The sequence below is a fragment of the Mustela erminea genome, chromosome 13 (genome assembly GCF_009829155.1).
Source record: "Mustela erminea isolate mMusErm1 chromosome 13, mMusErm1.Pri, whole genome shotgun sequence".
Taxonomy (NCBI): Eukaryota; Metazoa; Chordata; class Mammalia; order Carnivora; family Mustelidae; genus Mustela; species Mustela erminea.
The window spans coordinates 46,958,357-46,975,771 of record NC_045626.1 but is presented as its reverse complement, the minus strand read 5'-3'; the positions used below and the strand labels follow the sequence as shown (position 1 = coordinate 46,975,771).

General features: G+C 45.1%; 1 protein-coding gene across 6 annotated transcripts in view; it reads left to right on the top strand.

The window, feature by feature from the left end:
• LAMA3 (laminin subunit alpha 3) overlaps window positions 1-17,415 on the top strand; it is a 264,586-nt gene that overhangs the window by 109,422 nt on the left and 137,749 nt on the right. For 5 of the 6 annotated variants that reach the window (XM_032311338.1, XM_032311337.1, XM_032311339.1 and 2 more), the window contains 6 exons: window positions 8,151-8,288; window positions 10,382-10,428; window positions 11,393-11,492; window positions 12,405-12,457; window positions 12,689-12,794; window positions 13,494-13,593. In XM_032311338.1, the coding sequence (XP_032167229.1) occupies window positions 8,151-8,288; window positions 10,382-10,428; window positions 11,393-11,492; window positions 12,405-12,457; window positions 12,689-12,794; window positions 13,494-13,593 (544 nt within the window). Of the gene's footprint in view, window positions 1-4,527; window positions 4,616-8,150; window positions 8,289-10,381; window positions 10,429-11,392; window positions 11,493-12,404; window positions 12,458-12,688; window positions 12,795-13,493; window positions 13,594-17,415 lie in introns of those variants that run through there. The other variant, XR_004278281.1, reaches the window with a different exon arrangement.

Here is a 17,415-nt window from a genome sequence, read left to right as displayed (position 1 = left end):
AGCGTAGACGTAAGCTGTTTGGGGGCAAGGTGTGGACGGAATGTCTCATGTTAATTTCCTCATAATCTGACGACATCCAGGTTGGTTCTGTTTCAGCTGCCATGCTTGTGATTGAAAGTATCCCAAAGGGTTTCTTTTCCCCCCTGCTTACCAGCCCCAACGCCAGACTCATTCTGCTAGAATGAATCACAAATATTCCAACCTAGTCATTCCCTTGGGCAAGGCTGTCAGATTGTGCCTTTGTGTCTGTGGATATAAGGGTGAAAAATAATGCAATATCTTAAGAATGCCCTTTTCCCCACACTGCTTACTACCAGAACGAATTCATTTTAAGGCAGGTGGAAAATACGAAGGTGTATTCATGACAGAGCAGAGGGAGGTTGTACTTCGTGAGTAGGGAGCTCAGTGGGACTCTCCCTCCAACAAAACAAAACTTTAGCTAGTAAAGAATTTTTAATAATCATTTAAAATCTCTGGAAATTGTCCTAAGAGCAAATGAAGAAACATTTATTTAAGAAAATCTAAATACCAGTAAGATCAAATCTGAGTAAGATCCAGCTCTGTTATCCCCGCCATCCCAACTGTGTGTTTTAGAAGCTCTATCCTGGACATGGACAGCCAAGAAGACGGGGGTTCACTTTCTTCTAAATTCCTGTTCTGGGGCTCCAGTGTTACCTTGGGATAAGTAGGCATTTTTCATTACTCCCTGGCTTGTGTTGGACAAGCTGTACTCCAGGCAGACTCAGCAGAGAGGACCCTGTCTTCTTTCTCTGCCCAGCCCTACCATTATGGTGGAGATTACACCAAGCCCTGCGGGCTGAAGATACCAGAACCAGATCACCCACACCCCAGCTGGCTCACAGAGCAGGGGTCCCAAGCTAGGCGAGGCAAACTGAGACAACCACTCCTGTGCCCAGTGCCTGCTCATAGAGCAGAAGTGTCACGCCAGGAAAAGTGGGTCCTCATTTTCAAGTGTGGTGGTCTGGGAGCTCTGAACAGCCAGGAGGACAGGAAGGTCATAAAGATAAAGGGAATTATTTTAACAGCGGGGCAGAGGGTGTTGTAGAAAGCAATATAGATCTTGCTGTGGAGCAGTTATAAGGAAGCTGGTAACTCACAGCGGCAGAGCAAGGGGAAGTTTAGTAGAGAGAATCAGAGGAAATTCATCCAAGAAGAGCCCTTCTGATGACACAGATAAGTCTGCAGGTTGAGAAGGTTGTGTGCGGGTGCTGGATCACACCTCTTCAGGAGGAGTCCCGTCAGACGGGGGGAAGACTCAGAAGCATCCCCAAGCCGCACACAAATCCATTATCAGAGGGTCATAGCCACACCGGCAGAAGGGGTTTAAAAGTTGACCAAATAAGCTGCTCGGACACAGGGTAACTCCTAAGGTGAGGAGAGGGTTACTCCTAATGAGAGCGTAGTCATGGCGGGTTATCTAGAACTGTGTGGTGCCCAAGGCTCCTCCCTCTCAGGAGCCACCAGAGAGGACGAATCCAAACTAGTGGTCCCTGGCTGAATTTTCCAAACTGCTGTAGCCACCTCCAAGCTATGTGCATATGCAATGGGACAGGGTAAAAATGGCTGGCCAAGCAGGTTCAAGCACGGTGTTCAGCCAACAGGTTGTACGTATGGACCCTGGGGTGCCGCCGGCAAAGCAGGTTAAAAAATTGTCCAGAAGATAAACACAAGGGGCAATGTCTGAGTGGGAATGTCAGAGGCTGGGCATTGGAGGGGGAAGCAGACCTTGCAGATCTATTTCAGACACGTCATTAAACAACAAACCAACCAAGCCAAGAACAATCCTAGTGTTGCTACAATATGTTACCTAGAATGTCCCGTTTAAAAAAAAAAAAAATGAGATGCAAAGAATCAGGGAAGTATGACCCATATGAAGGTAAATAGCAGCCCATAGAAACAGCTTTTAAATGGGCTCAGGTGGTAGATTGGCATGTATGTCTGTACATGCGTGTGTGTTGTGTGTTTATTGGGTCACAGCGTACTATTTATTTCTTACTGTGGATGTAGCTATAAAAATCTGAAAGCTACCTATGTTAAATAATCCTGGAGGATTTTGTCTATGATTCTGAGTAGCTGGTCTCTTTTCCTTCATTCTACTCTTTGGTATTGTGGTTTCAGATGCTAAAATACTTATTGTCTGAAAATCATGGAGTGTTTGGGTGAATTTAGGATCCCTCTTTCACTGGAAACTGTTGCCCAGCAGATCGAAGCGATCTCCTGCTAAACCCGTTTCACCTGGGCCAGTTTACATGGCATAACTCCTTCCTAAACCTGTTCAGGGGGCAGGCAGCCACTCTCTTACGCTTTACACATCTGCTGGCCAGGAGTAAGAAACAAAGGGCATGAGGAGCTCACCTGAGATGCACACCCGTTTCATCTTTCATCCATAGTCTTGCCTTTACTCTTCTGCCTTAAACCCAACAAGAAGGAAGAGAAATTTGACCTTAAACTGGGTTTTGACTTAATGATTGCTCTCTTACCTAAGAGAGTTCGGAAAAGCCCTAGAACTTACTAGCATGTTCATGTAGGTACAGGGCGACGTTCACCAGCACTGAGTGAAGTTGAAAAGAACCACAAGTTTAGTTAAAACAGGAGCTGTGATTTTTCAATACATGAATTATATGACACTCCGTCTCACCTTTATGTGGTTTAATTTGTACAGTTTCCTTAAAGGGGCACCATGATTCTGATTTGCTTATAGGAGCTTATTGGAACTCTGCCCATTGAAACCTGGATTTCTATAATAAACCTCAAACTCCGGTCATTTTTTCCACTTAAAAATGACTGTTTTTTAAGTATATGCCCTCATTCTTTGAACTGCAGAGCAGTATTACTCCATCTAGTTGGAATTTGGTTATCTGGCTCATGTATCTGGAGCAAAAATTAGAGAACCAGGCAGTAAGACCCCTCAACCCCTATTGCCTCTGTAAAGTGAAAAAGGACAGTTTCAAAGTTCTGCCCTAAAATCCATGCATTTCACTACTAGAAGATCCCGTAGGCCCTCTCTTACGTATGTCTTTTTTTTTTTTTTTTTTAAATAATTGTGTCAAGTTTGGTTGTTTTCTAAGCCACATGCATGGTGAATTAGAAACATGGAAGGGTGGGGAGGACTGCTAAGACAACACACTGACTATAAGGGAGGAAACAGAAAAGCAGACATGAAACTGAGGAAGTGTAACTGCTTGGGACCATTTGGTGAGAAGCAGATAGTGCTCTTCAACTCAGGAGGTACTGAGGATGTCACTGTTAGAATCAGGAAATGAATACCATAATAATGGCTCTTGGTCATGATGTAGCGGTGAAATTATATCCGAAAACACATTTTAGGAGGATGAAGATACCTAATACATTTTGGTAAGAGCTCTATTTTGTAAGAGTACTTTTAAAATGAGAACATCTTGGTGATTGAAGAGTCCATTTTGACTCTATAGTTTCATGTGACAGAAAACGTAACCTGAACTGACTTAAGGCACAAAGAATTTATTGACTGTAATTGAATAATTCAGGCAGCATTGGTTTCAGGAACAGGTTGATCCAGGGGCTCAAAAGATGTTGGCAGGGTCTGTTTTTCTCCATCTTGCAAGCCTGTTCTTTTGTAGATTGGCTTCATTTTGAGGTCTCAGGTGGTGGTAAGATGGTAGCTGACACTTCTCAGACATACGTTGCTATAGACTGAATTGAGTGCCCTTTAAATTCGTATGTTGAAGCCCTAACCTTCAAGGTGACTGTATTTGGAGTAAGGAAGTAATCAAGGTAAGTAATTGATCTGATAGAATTAGTGTCATTCTAAAAAGAGACACCAGTGAGCTTTTAAATATACTCTCTGCCATGTGAGGGCACAGCAGGAAGACAGCTGTCCGAAAGCCAGGAAGACAGTACCCAGAGACCTCAAGTCTGCTGGCACCTTGATCTTGGACTAACCAACCTCTAGAACAGCAAGAAGTCTGTTGTTCAAGCCGCTCCGTGGTATTTTGTTACAGCAGCCTGAGCAAACGGACGTCCATCCTTCTAAGTTCAAGTCTAGGGAAAAGAGCATGCACTCCTCCAGGCCAAGTCTGGTTCTGATTGAATCATGTGCCCATTTCTGAACCACAGCCGGTGGCCGTGGAATGCTGTGCTCTGACTGGCCAAGCCCGAGTCTCCCCACATCCAGGGAACCACAGTGAAGTCCACAGGCTGAACAGCGTGGGTGGAGTAAGGGGAAGAGCTGCCCCCTCCCCCCCCCACCCCGCAGACTCAGGATGCTGTAACCAAACAGGCTGGCGGAACTGTGTGTTGCTGAAATCCACAGCTCTCCGAGAAAACCCCAGAGTGACCAGTCCTATAAGAGATTCGAAAGACCTAGAGGTTTAACTGCAGCATCTTTTTTTCCTAAGAAGATGTCCCCTGACGTGAAAACTCTTTAATCAGCCACTGTGCATAATGCAATGTTCCTTGTTTAAATGATAGAGTCTGGGTTTTTCAAAAAAATAAGAAGGTATCTTCTCATTTATATTTTTGGTACGGTTGGTGTAGAGCCCTGCTTCCAAAGCCAAATGAAGTCCTCTGAGCTCACGGGCCAAAAGGCAAACCACAGAAACACGAAACTGAGAAGGTGTGCCGAGGGGCTGCAGAAAGGAGCCGGGGGCGGGGGGGACGGGAGAGCAGCAGGTGCTCCCTGGCCTCCCGGGTGAATGTGTGTAGCCAGCCTCTGCTGGGTTCTGTCTGGTTCAAAGTCGTGGCTCAAGTGGAGGAAGGGCTCACACAGCAAGGCAAAGGGACAGGCATATTGTGCCCTTGCGGGAGAAAGTATAGTTCAGGCTTTGGAATTCAAGCAGCAGGGTCGGGGGGAGCAGATCGCCTCAAGTCCTGTCTCGGTGGACCCTGCCAGACCACATCCAGCCCCAGAGGTGCCCACCACCACTGTTTTCCAAGTTTTGCAGGAGAAGCACCATCCGCCGTATTCCTGGCATGGTGTGGGCGTGCACCTTGAAGCTTGTGTTCCATTTGGATTCCTAGGTTCTGGAGGAATTCTGTCTGTGATAATCTCTCTTCTCTTGCTGTTTCCTTTTTCCAACAGCTTTTGTGATCTTTTTAAGATTTTTCCCTTGGGGGTGGTTTTGAGGCTAGTGCCCAAGGCTCAGACTCACTGAAATCTGAGCTTTGTCTAGCAATGACGTCCAACCCAGTATTTTAACTTCTGATTTTTTTTTTCTTAAGATGAAACTGATGGCTTGGCCACTGAATTTTAGAATAAAATCAGCATGACCCCAAATGCTACATCAGATGGTCCAGTATAGTCTAGCCAAAAAAACGTTCTTATGGCCTTGCCCTATATTGTGTCAAATATTTAAAAAGTCTTCTTGAGGAGAAACTTTAAAACCCTTCTAAGTTGTTCTTTGCCAACGTGCGTCCGGCATTCATGTTTCGCATTAACTTAATTTGCTCCAGACGTTCCTAAGTACAATGCCGTATTCTTCTCATTTTAGTTTCCACTCACGCAAATGCTCTGCAGTTTTCTTTTTCATACGTGAAAGTCAAATCGTAGATAAGGAGACCCCCGGCGGAGAACTGTCTGTACGTATTTAGAACTTGTGTTTACTTTGATATTTGGTGTACGTCTTTATCCTCAATGACACCATATAACTGTGATTCAGTTAACTTGGTCATTAGGGGGATTACCCCCCCTTTTCCTCCTCCCCCCCCCACCCCCGACTTTTCCTCTCCCCTCCGCTCCCCATTCCTGCTTTCCTCTCCTTTATCTTTCTCCTCCTCCTTCTCCCCTCCTTCCCTGGTGCAGCACCGGGTCAGCCCTTAGAACAGCGGCTAGGAGGGAGTGGGCTGTGGAGACAAGTGGTTCTCCCGTGAGTAGGAACCGAAGGGGGGCCAAGTACAGCTGTTCCCCAGCCTCAACGACACTCACCTGACGCGGGGCCAGGAACTGTCCCCGTTGGAGTTTGCTATAGTCCTTGGGTTGTGGCGACAGGTCTTTCCTTACAAAACCAGAAAAAGGTCACCAGAGCAAGATTAACCTCCTTCCAACTGTCAGCACAGTCCCATGAATCAGACAGAACGGCCAAGAGAAGAGGCCACATGGCCCCCACTAATGACAATGGTGCTGCGGGGAAGGTTTCTGGCTCGGGACGGTCTGGAAGACCCCACCCCCGCTTTTCCAAGAGGGGAGACAAAACCCTAGGGCTGGACATAGTGGGAAGTCTGAAGGCATGTTTGGTGCAAATGGGTCTTGAACTGGCCCTTCACGTTGAGTTCAGTTTTTGTCTAGGAGAACATCGAGGGGCTTGGTTGGAAGAACCCCGAGGATCTTCTGTAGATTGATCCTGCTCTAGGCCAGGTTAACCTGAGAGGTGGGGGAGGAGCAAGTGCCGTGTTACCGACTGTTGGCTTTGTGGCTCTGGCTGGAGAAGGTGCCAGCCTGCGTTTCCAACAGAAGGCAAAGCTCCAAAGTCATGGGCAGTATCAGCATCCTGGAAGCAATAAGTAACATTTACCTAGTGACATGCGTGGCGTCGGTAGGGCCTCACCCCACCCGATGGGCTTATTAACTGTTGGAGAAGAGGACGGCGTTACTCATACAATACCCGTCTCTTGGCAGTGCTGCAGGGCTCAGTGAGGGAGTGCATGCCAAGAACCTGCACAGGGTGGGCGGAAGGAAGATTCTAGTCGCTCCTTATTCGTTCAGTGAGCAAGTGCCTATTTGGCGTATACTGGGACCGGGGCTCTCTGTGATGCTGGAAGACACGGGGGAGTACAACAGACACACTCTTTGTCCCTTTGGAGCTCTTCTGTCCTTAGTGTTTATGCTCTTTGGGGTTTATAAAAATGTCTGTGTTAAAGCTGAAGCGAGGAGGAACGAGAGGTAAAAATACTCCAGAAACTTCAAAGGACTGGGACCAACACAAAGAGTCACATGAAAGTGTTTGCAAGACATTACAGTATTTCCAAGAGGGAGGAGGGGTTGCCAGTGTTGAGGTTTGGGTTAGGAATCGGGCAGCTGTCACTGCTAGTTGGGTTGAAGTGATTTGTGTGATGCCAGATGGAGTAATCCGTGCTTTAAAACAACGTACGTGCCTTTAAGGCTGGGTTTTGTTTTCCTCTCTGGAGGGTAACTGTTTCCTGAGGCTCCATGGACATCCTCTATGCTCCTAGGAGTCAGGGGCCATGTCCCCCACATTACGCTGGTTGGAACTGCCTCCGCTGGGCGGCCCTAGCTGCCTGCCAGTGGTTTTTTGTTTGTTTGTTTGTTTTTGCATTTGCTATCCTTTAAGACAGAAAGAGCAGAAAGAGCTTATGTTAATCAGGGTTCTCCAGAGAAACAGAACCAGTAGGATGTAGGTATGTGTGTATATATGGAGAGAGATTTATTTTAAGAAATTGGCTTGCATGAGTGTGGGGGCTGGCGAGTCTAAAATCCGCAGGGTAGGCTGGTGGGCTGGAGACCCAGGGAAGAATTGTTGTGGCACCTCAGATCCCATGGGCAGGGTTCCTTCTTCCTCCGGACCCTCTGTCTTTCCTTAAGGCTTTCAACTGATTGGATGAGTCTTCCCCTCACTGTGGAAGGTCGCCGGCTCTACTCAAGGTCAACTGATTGAAATATTAATTATATCTTTAAAAAAACCAACCTTCCCAGCAATACCTAGATTGCTGCTGGCCAAACATCTGAGCTTCATAGTGTAGCCGATTGGCATTATAAAAAATAACCCTCCCAGAGCCCAAGAACGTTTCCTCAGTAATGTGCCCCTTGGTAGGACCATGATCTCCACAGACAGGCCCAGGGGGAACAAGGGGCTGTGGAAGAACGCTGAGCCAGAAGGCAGTAGGAGATCGGAGTCCTTGGCCTGCTGTCTGCCAAGAGCGGGCTGAGTAGCACTGGGCACGTGTCTTCATTTCTCTTACCGGTTCTTGGCAGTGGTGGGTGTGAGGGTGGGGGAGGTGCTTTGTACTGTGTCCGTAGCTGCCTGGCCCCGTTCCTGGATTTAGAGCTCTCCAATGTCAGCAAATGCGTTTTTTTCCTAATTACCTCCACCCCCACATAGCGGGAATTTGCATTTGGGTCTCCCTGGCCCACCTCTGGGCTCCATCCAGGCCCCACACCCTGCTGCCCTGGGTCTGATTGATTTCTTTTTCTCCAGCCTGCCAGTGTTCGGTCGTTGGCTCCTACCAGACGCCCTGCAACCCGGTGACGGGACAGTGTGAATGCCTTCCGGGGGTTACAGGACGGCGATGTGACAGGTGTCTCTCAGGAGCCTATGATTTCCCTCACTGCCAAGGTAGGGAAGACATCGGAATGCCAGAGGGCGGTCCCCTCTCCGAAATGTGTGCACCCAGACTCCCAGACAAGCCCAGATGACCCACCACTCGTTGCCTGGACACACTTGACCCTCATTGGCCTGGTTCCTCTCCAGTTCAAGTCCATTGCACATGCATGTATCAGACAACGCGCCCTCAAAGGAAATCAGAAATGATTCATTCTTAAAAAAATATTTAAAATTATTTAAATTAAATATATTAAATAAATAATTATTTTAAATTAAATAATTTTAAAATTTTAAATTATTTAAATTAAGTCTGTTATAAATTTATATTTCTTGATTTGCATGTCAATTCCTATGTATAACAGTGTGGTCAAGGGGACCCCTTGGAGCTACACCAAGTGTTCCTTGACCCCTTCCTTCTTCCCAAGGCGTCCTGGCTTCTCTCTGGTTCCAGGCTCACAGCACGGATGCTGACTGCTCTGTAATCTCCTGAGGGGTGACTCGAGCAGGTCTCCTTGCTAGCGGGCAGAGCGGGACCTATGCTGTGTTTCTGGCCCTCTCTCCTCGCTGCCCTTGGCCTCCTGGGGGCATTGTTCTCCCACAGCACAGGTGCCAGGGGAGGGGGGTGACCTCGAGTCAATCTGGGAGAAACACTGTCACTGTCTTGGGCCATCCTCACTACTTATCCCCTCATCGCCCCCCAGATGGGGGGAGACTCTGAGACTGTGCCATGCTCTGTGGCAGGGGGCCCAGAAATAAGCTGCCCATCTCCCCGCGCTCCTGGGGTCTTGTAGCCTCCAGCGGCAAGGGTTTCTGGCAGCGGCTCTAGGGGCCCCTTTCCCTGTTGAGAAGAGGTATTTGAGGAAGGCTGCAGTGGACTTTCTGCTTGGAGGTTTTGATTTTTTTTGACTCCTCCCTGCTTTCGGGAGCGCTCTGAGCTCTGCATTCCCAGCTGTCTGAAGACAGGGCCATAGCACCTACCTGATTGCCCAGAATCTGACTCACCAGAATCCTCAAGACACCGGGTTTTCTTGCTGGTAGAAATTGTAGCCAGTGTTCAGAGGGGCAGTTGGCTTTCCAGAAGGCTCAAAGGTCTCCAGGGTGCAGGGCTGTCCCGGGTGTGTCTGCTCACCTCCAGGGGCTCAGGAGAGGAAGGAAGCATGGTGGCTTCTGGGCAGAGGGCTGGGACAGCCACCATAATTCCTCCAGAGCCAGATGGCCACAGTGGTCAGCCTGGGCAGGAGCCAGAGGCCGGGCATGGCCAGGTTGAAAAACAGTAAAGAGGCGGAAGGATGTGTTCACTCTTACAGAAGAAAGAATGTGAGGGAACATCCAAGCAGAGGAGGAGAGACACAGGCAATCATCAAGGGACAAGCTGAAAACAGGCGACAAAGGCAAAAGGCCTACACAGTAACTTACAAGAAAACAAGATCCTATTATGAGATTATTTAAATTATTCGAAAAACCAGGCTCAGGCAGGCTTACCCAAACCCTCTTCCTTTCTAACCGTCATACTGCTGTTAGAATGGGAATGCTGAGACATTGCAGGATCCCACTGTATTGAAGAGAGATTCTCTTGGGCTTGTAATACCATATTGACGAAGGCAGGAGAACAAACTCATTCATTGTAGAAATAATTGTAGGACAGGTGGGGAACAAGAGGATTGTGATAATTAAGGAATTAAGTCTTGGTTGACTAAAAAAATTGTGCTTCCCGAATCCTGTAGCTTCTAGTCACGGGGCGATTAAAAAGTTTCTTGGTATAATATCGCCCTCTTCTGGACAGTCCTAAAGACGTTCAAAATTCTGGCGTGTCCTTTCCCCCATCTCCATCATCAGTCCAAAAAGAACTTCATAGCAGTAGGCAGGGGATGGAGTTAAGTGGCCAAAGGGGCTGATTTGGGGATGAAAGACCCTAAAGGTTATTCAGGGTGTGCCTTTTTCTGAATTATACGCAAAATCCTTGCCACCCATCTATCAAGAAATACAAATGTAGGTGCATAGTTTTTCAAAACAAATAAAACTTTTTAAAATGTGAAACTTCAAAACAAACCAAGAGACAGACATAAAAACAGCAGGCATTTAAAATATTTCTAAATCATGTTCAGACTTCACAGGTCGTTGTGACCCAGACGGTACCCTGGACTCCAATTTGGTAAGTAGAGGATTATAAAAGGGATACAATTCTTTTTTTTTTTTTAATTTAAATTTTTAAAAAAATTTGACAGAGAGAGAGATCACAGGTAGGCAGAGAGGCAGGCAGAGAGAGAGTTTGGGGGGAAGCCGGCTTCCCACTGAGCAGAGAGCCTGATGTGGACCTTGATCCCAGGACTCTGAGACCATGACCTGAGCCAAAGGCAGAGGCTTAATTAACCCACTGAGTCACCTAGGTGCCCCAGGGATACAATTCTAACTGATGTATTTGGGTACATATTAGAGACTAACAACGCACTGGGGAGCATCCCAGAATTAAAAGTAAATTCAAATAAGACCCAAAGCCAAATTGTGAAAGAGGTCATTGTTCTTGTTCAGAGTGCATATGTGATATTGTGAATACCATGGTATTCTGATGAGGTTTCTAAGTCCATTAGAAATAATCTGTCTTCTTAGCTTCCAAGCCGGGAGGTGGTGCACCTCCAGGCATTCAAGGGACAGAGGGAGAGAGGTTCTGCATCCTAACAATGAGAGAGTGACCCTTGCATCTTACAAAAGTACTTTCTGATAAACATCACTGTCTACTGATCCTCAACATGTTAAATATTCAAATACCTTTCCATTTAAAAGAGTAGTTCATGCTGTCCCAGAATCAACAGATAAGACAGTGTTAACAATGAAAGTGATTTTTAAATGTTTCTTTTTCTGAAACATCAGAAATGAAAAATGAAAATGTCCCATTTTATTTTAACCACAAATTTGGACTTTGTGTAGAAAAAAATAAGTGAAGAATAAAATAAAAGCCTTGCGCTGTCTGTTGAAATCAACACAGTACTTTTTCCCCTCTGGTTATACTTAATTACTTACCCAAAATATAATTCTGTGACAAGCTTTGTTCAGAACGTATGTTTGAAAACATGTCTTAATTTTGAGATGTCAAGTGTTAGTTTGCTTTTCTTTCAAAGGGACATTGCCAGTGCAAGGCTCATGTGGAAAGTCCTTCTTGTAGCATCTGCAAACCATTATATTGGAATCTGGCCAAAGAAAACCCCAATGGATGTTCAGGTGAAGTTCTTACACATAATAATTTATGATATTGCAAATTCCTCTTAATTTTCCCTACTTCAATGACTAACCCACGGAAGAGCTATTTATTTAATAAGTTCAATTTGTCTGAAATTTTGTGTAAATGTTTTGATGTTTTTTTGCCCTGCTTTTGGCAGAACTTCTGTTGTTTTGAAAATCTCAGCAAGGGATTTGTATCCCATTTCCATATGTATTTTGGTGTTTGCAAAGGCAGCTACTTGATAAGTGGTTTATACTGCTTTCTTTTTTATACCCCCCTTTCGGGTTTGGTTTTATTTTCATTTTATGCTTAGATTGAAACCAGGACAGGAACTTCAGATCACCAAGCTAAAGGTGGCTAAGTGGAGTGGATATGTCCTTAAGTAGAATGTTTTTCTTTCCTTCTTTCTTTCTTTCTTTTCTTTCCTAAGATTTTATTTATTTCAGAGAGTGCGAGTGCACGAGCAGAGGGGAGGGGCAGAGGGAGAAGTAGAACCAGACTCCCTACTGAGCAGGGAGCCTGACGTGGGGCTCCATGTGGGGCTTGATCCCAGGACCCTGGGATCATGACCTGAGCTGAAAGCTGACGATTAACCAACTGAGTGTCCCAGGTGCCCCTCGAGTATGTTTTCATGTAAGCATATCAGTAATGACCTTGACATTAGAATCATTTAAAAATCCCAAGCTGTTGCAACCTTTGTCTTAGAGTGGTCATTAAGTAGCCATTACTCCTTATACGTGGGTGCTGTTGATCAGGTGGTTCTGCTGATCCCAGAAAATTGTCCCGTTTTAGGCTTCAGCGGCAAACCGGAATTCTGGTGAGGTTTGTCTGACAGGGACCACACATGCCGCATGGCTGCTGTGTCACATTTCCAGCAGCCTTGGTCCAAGGATGCTCTCTTCTCTTCACAGAATGCCAGTGCCACGTGGCGGGAACAGTGAGCGGAATTGGAGAGTGTGGACAGGTAACACAGCCCATTGTCCCTAAACCAGTGTGATGTTGGAGCAGAAGATATTGGGGTGTCTGTGGGAGGGGGTTAGTGCCTCTCTGATTGTAGGGGGCGTGCTAACCTCCCTGGACATTTTCAGACCCTTGCTAACTGCTTCATGTTATAATACATCGAGTCAATTTTAAATCTTGAAGACTAGCAAATTGTGCGATCTTACCAAACTTTGTCATCCGGCTTATTCCGCAGCGAGATGGTGACTGTCACTGCAAGTCCCATGTCAGTGGCGATTCCTGTGACACGTGTGAAGATGGATATTTTGCTTTGGAAAGGAGCAATTACTTTGGGTGTCAAGGTAAATAGTTCCAGTGGGTCCTGAGGAAGGTCAGTGTTGATGGGCAAAGACTGGCAGGAGAACCTCTCTTCTGAGTTCCCTTGTCTTCATGCAGTCTTCCTGATGGGATGCGACTAAAAAAATTCTGTTCCAGGGAGTTTGGCCAAATACTTTGTTGAGATGAATAATAAACTGTAGTTGGGGCTGCCTCTATTTCTCTTTTGTTTAATAAGAGAAAACATCATTGAGATGGAGGGGGAGGCATCTGTTTATTTCGTAAATAACATCAAGACAGTCATGTGGAAGATGTATTTTGTATTATCAGATCAGCTCGCACCAGATCTTAGAGCTAACGCTGTGTTAAATACACCTGCAGGCGTGTGGCCCCACAAGGCTGCGGTTGCCTCCTCCCCACAGACTCTCGGTAGCAGATGTTGGTTACGAGAGCGCCACCTGCTAAATTGTGGTTCGCTCCTGGGCTCCTGGCCCCTTGTGCTGGACAGCAGTGTTGGGGCTGACCTCCAAGAGCACCTCCAGCTCACACGTGGGCCTTGGGGGGGGGCACCTCCCATGTCACTCTGGGAGGTCCCTACCTCTAACATCCGCAGGCTATGAGATGCGGCAGGAGTAAGAAGCAGCCCTGTCTTTCCTGGTTTCTGCATCTCCATTTCTACATGGAGATGCTTTGATGGGTCACTGCCGTTGTTCTCTGACCTTCAGGGTGTCGGTGTGACGTTGGTGGAGCCATCAGCCCCCTGTGCAGCGGGCCCTCGGGAGGATGCCGGTGCCGAGAGCATGTCGTGGGGACGGCGTGCCAGCGGTGAGTCTCCAGGGCGGGCCCCTCCCGTACTGCTGGGCTGGAAGACTCACAGAGTCCTGGCTGTGCCGACGGTTCTGGTGAGGAGACGAGAGGTCAGAGGAGGATGTACTGTCCTGGGAGATCTGGACACGGGTCAGTGGGCCCAGTTAAAGCAGGAGGTAAAGTTGCCCTAAAGACATCCGCCTCCCTGGAAAGTTCCCACAGGTACGAAAAGCCAGGTGGACAGGACTAGAGCTGGACACTTGAGGGGGTTCCCGTGGCCGAACCTCTGTGTGAAATTCACAGCTGGGAGGGGCCTGGTGAATGGGCAGGCTCCCGGGCCCAGTTGTTTCAGGCTCAGCTTCTCCCTTGGGACCCGTGACTGAAGGCATGGAGGGGCTGCGTGCGTTACACTGGGTGCGGTGGGAGGGAAGGCGAAGAAAGCTCTAGAAGTGGGAGGAAGTCCCTCATCTCCTGCAGAAGCTAATTAAAATGAACTGTAGGAGCAGGGGAGCGAGTGGAGACCGAGCTCCCAGAGGAGCTGTCACAGGGACAGCCGCTTCCTGTCTCCGTGTCCTGTCATATTTAACAATTTCTAGATTTCAAAAAACATTTCAATTCCAGTATAATTAACATACAATGTTACATGAGTTTCAGATGTAAAATACAGTGATCGAACAATCTTATACATTACTCTTCATCTCTTTCACCCGTTTTACCCATCCCCCACTCATCTCCCCTCTGGTCACCACCAGTTTCTTCTCTGTAGTTAAGAGTCTGTTGTTTGGGGGGGTCTGTTTGTTTGTTTGTTTGTTTGTTTTTTAGTTTGTCTCTTTTTCCTTTGTTTATTGGTTTTGTTTTTTAAATTCCACATATATATAAAATCATACAGTATTTATCTTTTTCTGACTGACTGATTTCACTTAGTGTTGTATCTTATCCTCCAGATCTATTCATGTTGTAGCAAATGGCAAGATTTCATTCTTTTCTTTTAATGGCTGAATAATATTGACCATATACATATACACATACCACATTTTGTGTGTTCATCTATCGATGGGCACTTGGGCTGCTTCCATCACTTCTCTATTATAAATAATGCTGCTATAAACTTAGGGGTGCATGTGTCTTTTCAGGTTAATATTTTCTTTTTTTTTTTCTTTCATTTATTTATTTTCAGCAGAACAGTATCATTATTTTTTCACCACACCCAGTTCTCCATGTAATCCATGCCCTCTATAACACCCATCACCTGGTACCCCAACCTCCCACCCCCGCCCCCCGCCACTTCAAACCCCTCAGATTGTTTTTCAGAGTCCATAGTCTCTCATGATTCACTGCCCCTTCCAATTTACCCCAACCCCCTTCTCTCTAACTCCCCATGTCCTCCATGCTTTTTGTTATGCTCCACAAATAAGTGAAACCATGTGATAATTGACTCTCTCTGCTTGACTTACTTGACTCAGCATAATCTCTTCCAGTCCCGTCCATGTTGCTACAAAAGTTGGGTATTCGTCCTTTCTGATGGAGGCATAATACTCCATAGTGTATATGGACCACATCTTCCTTATCCATTCGTCCGTTGAAGGGCATCTTGGTTCTTTCCACAGTTTGGTTAATAGCCAGAATTTTGGGGATAAATAGCCAGAATTGGAATTATTGCCTTATATGGTAATTCTATTTTGAATTTTTCAAGGAACCTCCATACTGTTTTCCATAGTGGCAGCTCCAGTTCTCCCACCAACAGTGCCAGAAGGTTCCTTTTTCTCCACATCCTGGCCAACACCTGTTGCTTCTTATGTTGCTGATTTTAGCCATTCTAACAGGTGTGCTTATCGCTGTGGTTTTGATTTGCATTTTCCTGGTGATGAGTGATGTTGAGCATCTTTTCATGTGTCTGTTGGCTGTCTGCAGGACTTCTTTGGAGGAATATCTGTTCATCTCTTCTTCCTATTTTTAAATTGGATTATGTGGTTTTTTGGTGTGGAGTTGTATAAGTTATTTATAAATTTTGGATGCTAGCCGTTGATAAGATACATCATTTTCCAATATCTTCTCCCATTCCACAGGTTGAATTTTAGTTTTGTTGATTGCTTGCCTTGCAGAGGCTTTTTATTTTGATGTAGTCCCAGTAGTTTATTTTGGCTTTTGTTTCCCTTGCCTCAGGAGACATGTCTAGACAAATTGCTATGGCCAATGTCAGAGAAATTACTGCCTGTGCCCTCTTCAAGGAATTTGATGTTTTCAGGTCTCACATTTAGGCCCTTAATCCATTTTGAGTTTATTTTTGTATATGATGTAAGAAAGTGGTCCAGTTTCATTCTTTTGCATGTGGGTGTCCTGTTTCCCCAACACCGTTTGTTAGAGAATTTTTCCCCATTGCATATTCTTGCTTCCTTTGTTGAAGACTAATTGACCACATAATTGCGGGCTTATTTCTGGACTCTCTATTATGTTCTGTTGATCTATGTGTCTGTTTTTGTGCCAGTACCAGTGTTTTTGATGACTACAGCTCTGTAGTGTATGTTGAAATCTCGGATCGTGATACCTCCAGTTTTGTTCTTTTTCAAGATTACTTTGGCAATTTGGGGTCTTTTGTGGTTCCATACACATTTTAGGATTATTTGTTTTCGTTTTGTGAAAAATACTGTTGGTATTTTGATAGGGATTGCCTTAAATGTGTTGGTTGCTTTGGGTAATATGGACATTATAATAGTATTTGTTTTTTCAATCCATGGGCATGGAATGTCTTCCATTTCTCTGTGTCCTCTTCAGTTTCTTTCATCAATGTTTTCTAGTTTTCAGAGTACAGGTCTTTATCTCTTTGGTTAAGGTTATTCCTACATACTTTATTATTTTTGGTATAGTTACAAATGGGACTGTTTTCTTAATTTCTGTTTCTGCTACTTCATTATTAGTGTATAGAAATGCAATGCAACTTTACCAAATTCATTTATTAGTTCTAGTAGTTTTGGGTGAAGTTTTTTTGGGTTCCTATATATAGTACTATGTCATCTGCAAATAGCGAAAGTTTTTACCTCTTCCTTACAAATTTGGATGCCTTTTAGTCCATTTTGTTGTCTGATTGCTGTAACTAGGACTTCCAGTACTATGTTGAATAAAGCTAGTAGGAGTAGACATCCTTGTCTTGTTCCTGAGCTTATGGAGAAAGTGTTTTTCTCCATTGAGTATGATGTTTGCTGTGGGTTTTTCATATGAGGCCTTTATTATGTTGAGGTATGTTCCCTATAAACCTGCTCTGTTAAAATTTTTTATTTAGGAAGTGAATGTCCTACTTTGTCAGATGTTTTTTCGGCATCTGTTGAAATGATGATATGGTTTTTATCCTTTCTGTTATTGATGTGATATATCACATTGCTTGATTTGCAAATATTGAACCACCTTCGCATCCCAGGAATAAATCCCACTTGATTGTGCTGAATGGCTGTTTTAATGTGTTGTCGGAATCTGTTTGCTAATATTTTATTAGCAAAATTTTATTAGGATTTTTGCATCAGTGTTCATCAGAGATCTTGGCTTATGGTTATATCTGTGTGTGTGTGTGTATATGTGTGTGTGTGTCTAGTTTCTTTACCTGGTTTTGGTATCAGGGTAATGCTGAATTCATAGAATGAATTTGAAAGCTTTCCTTCCTCTTTCATTTTTTGGAATGGTTTGAGAATAGGTATTAACTCTTCTTTAAATGTTTGGTAGACTTCATCTGTGAATTCATCTGGTCCTGGACTTTTCTTTGTTGGGAGTTTACTTTGATTACTGATTCAACTTCATTGCTGGTAATCAGTCTGTTCAAATTTTCTATTTCTTCCTGATTCTGTTTTAAGA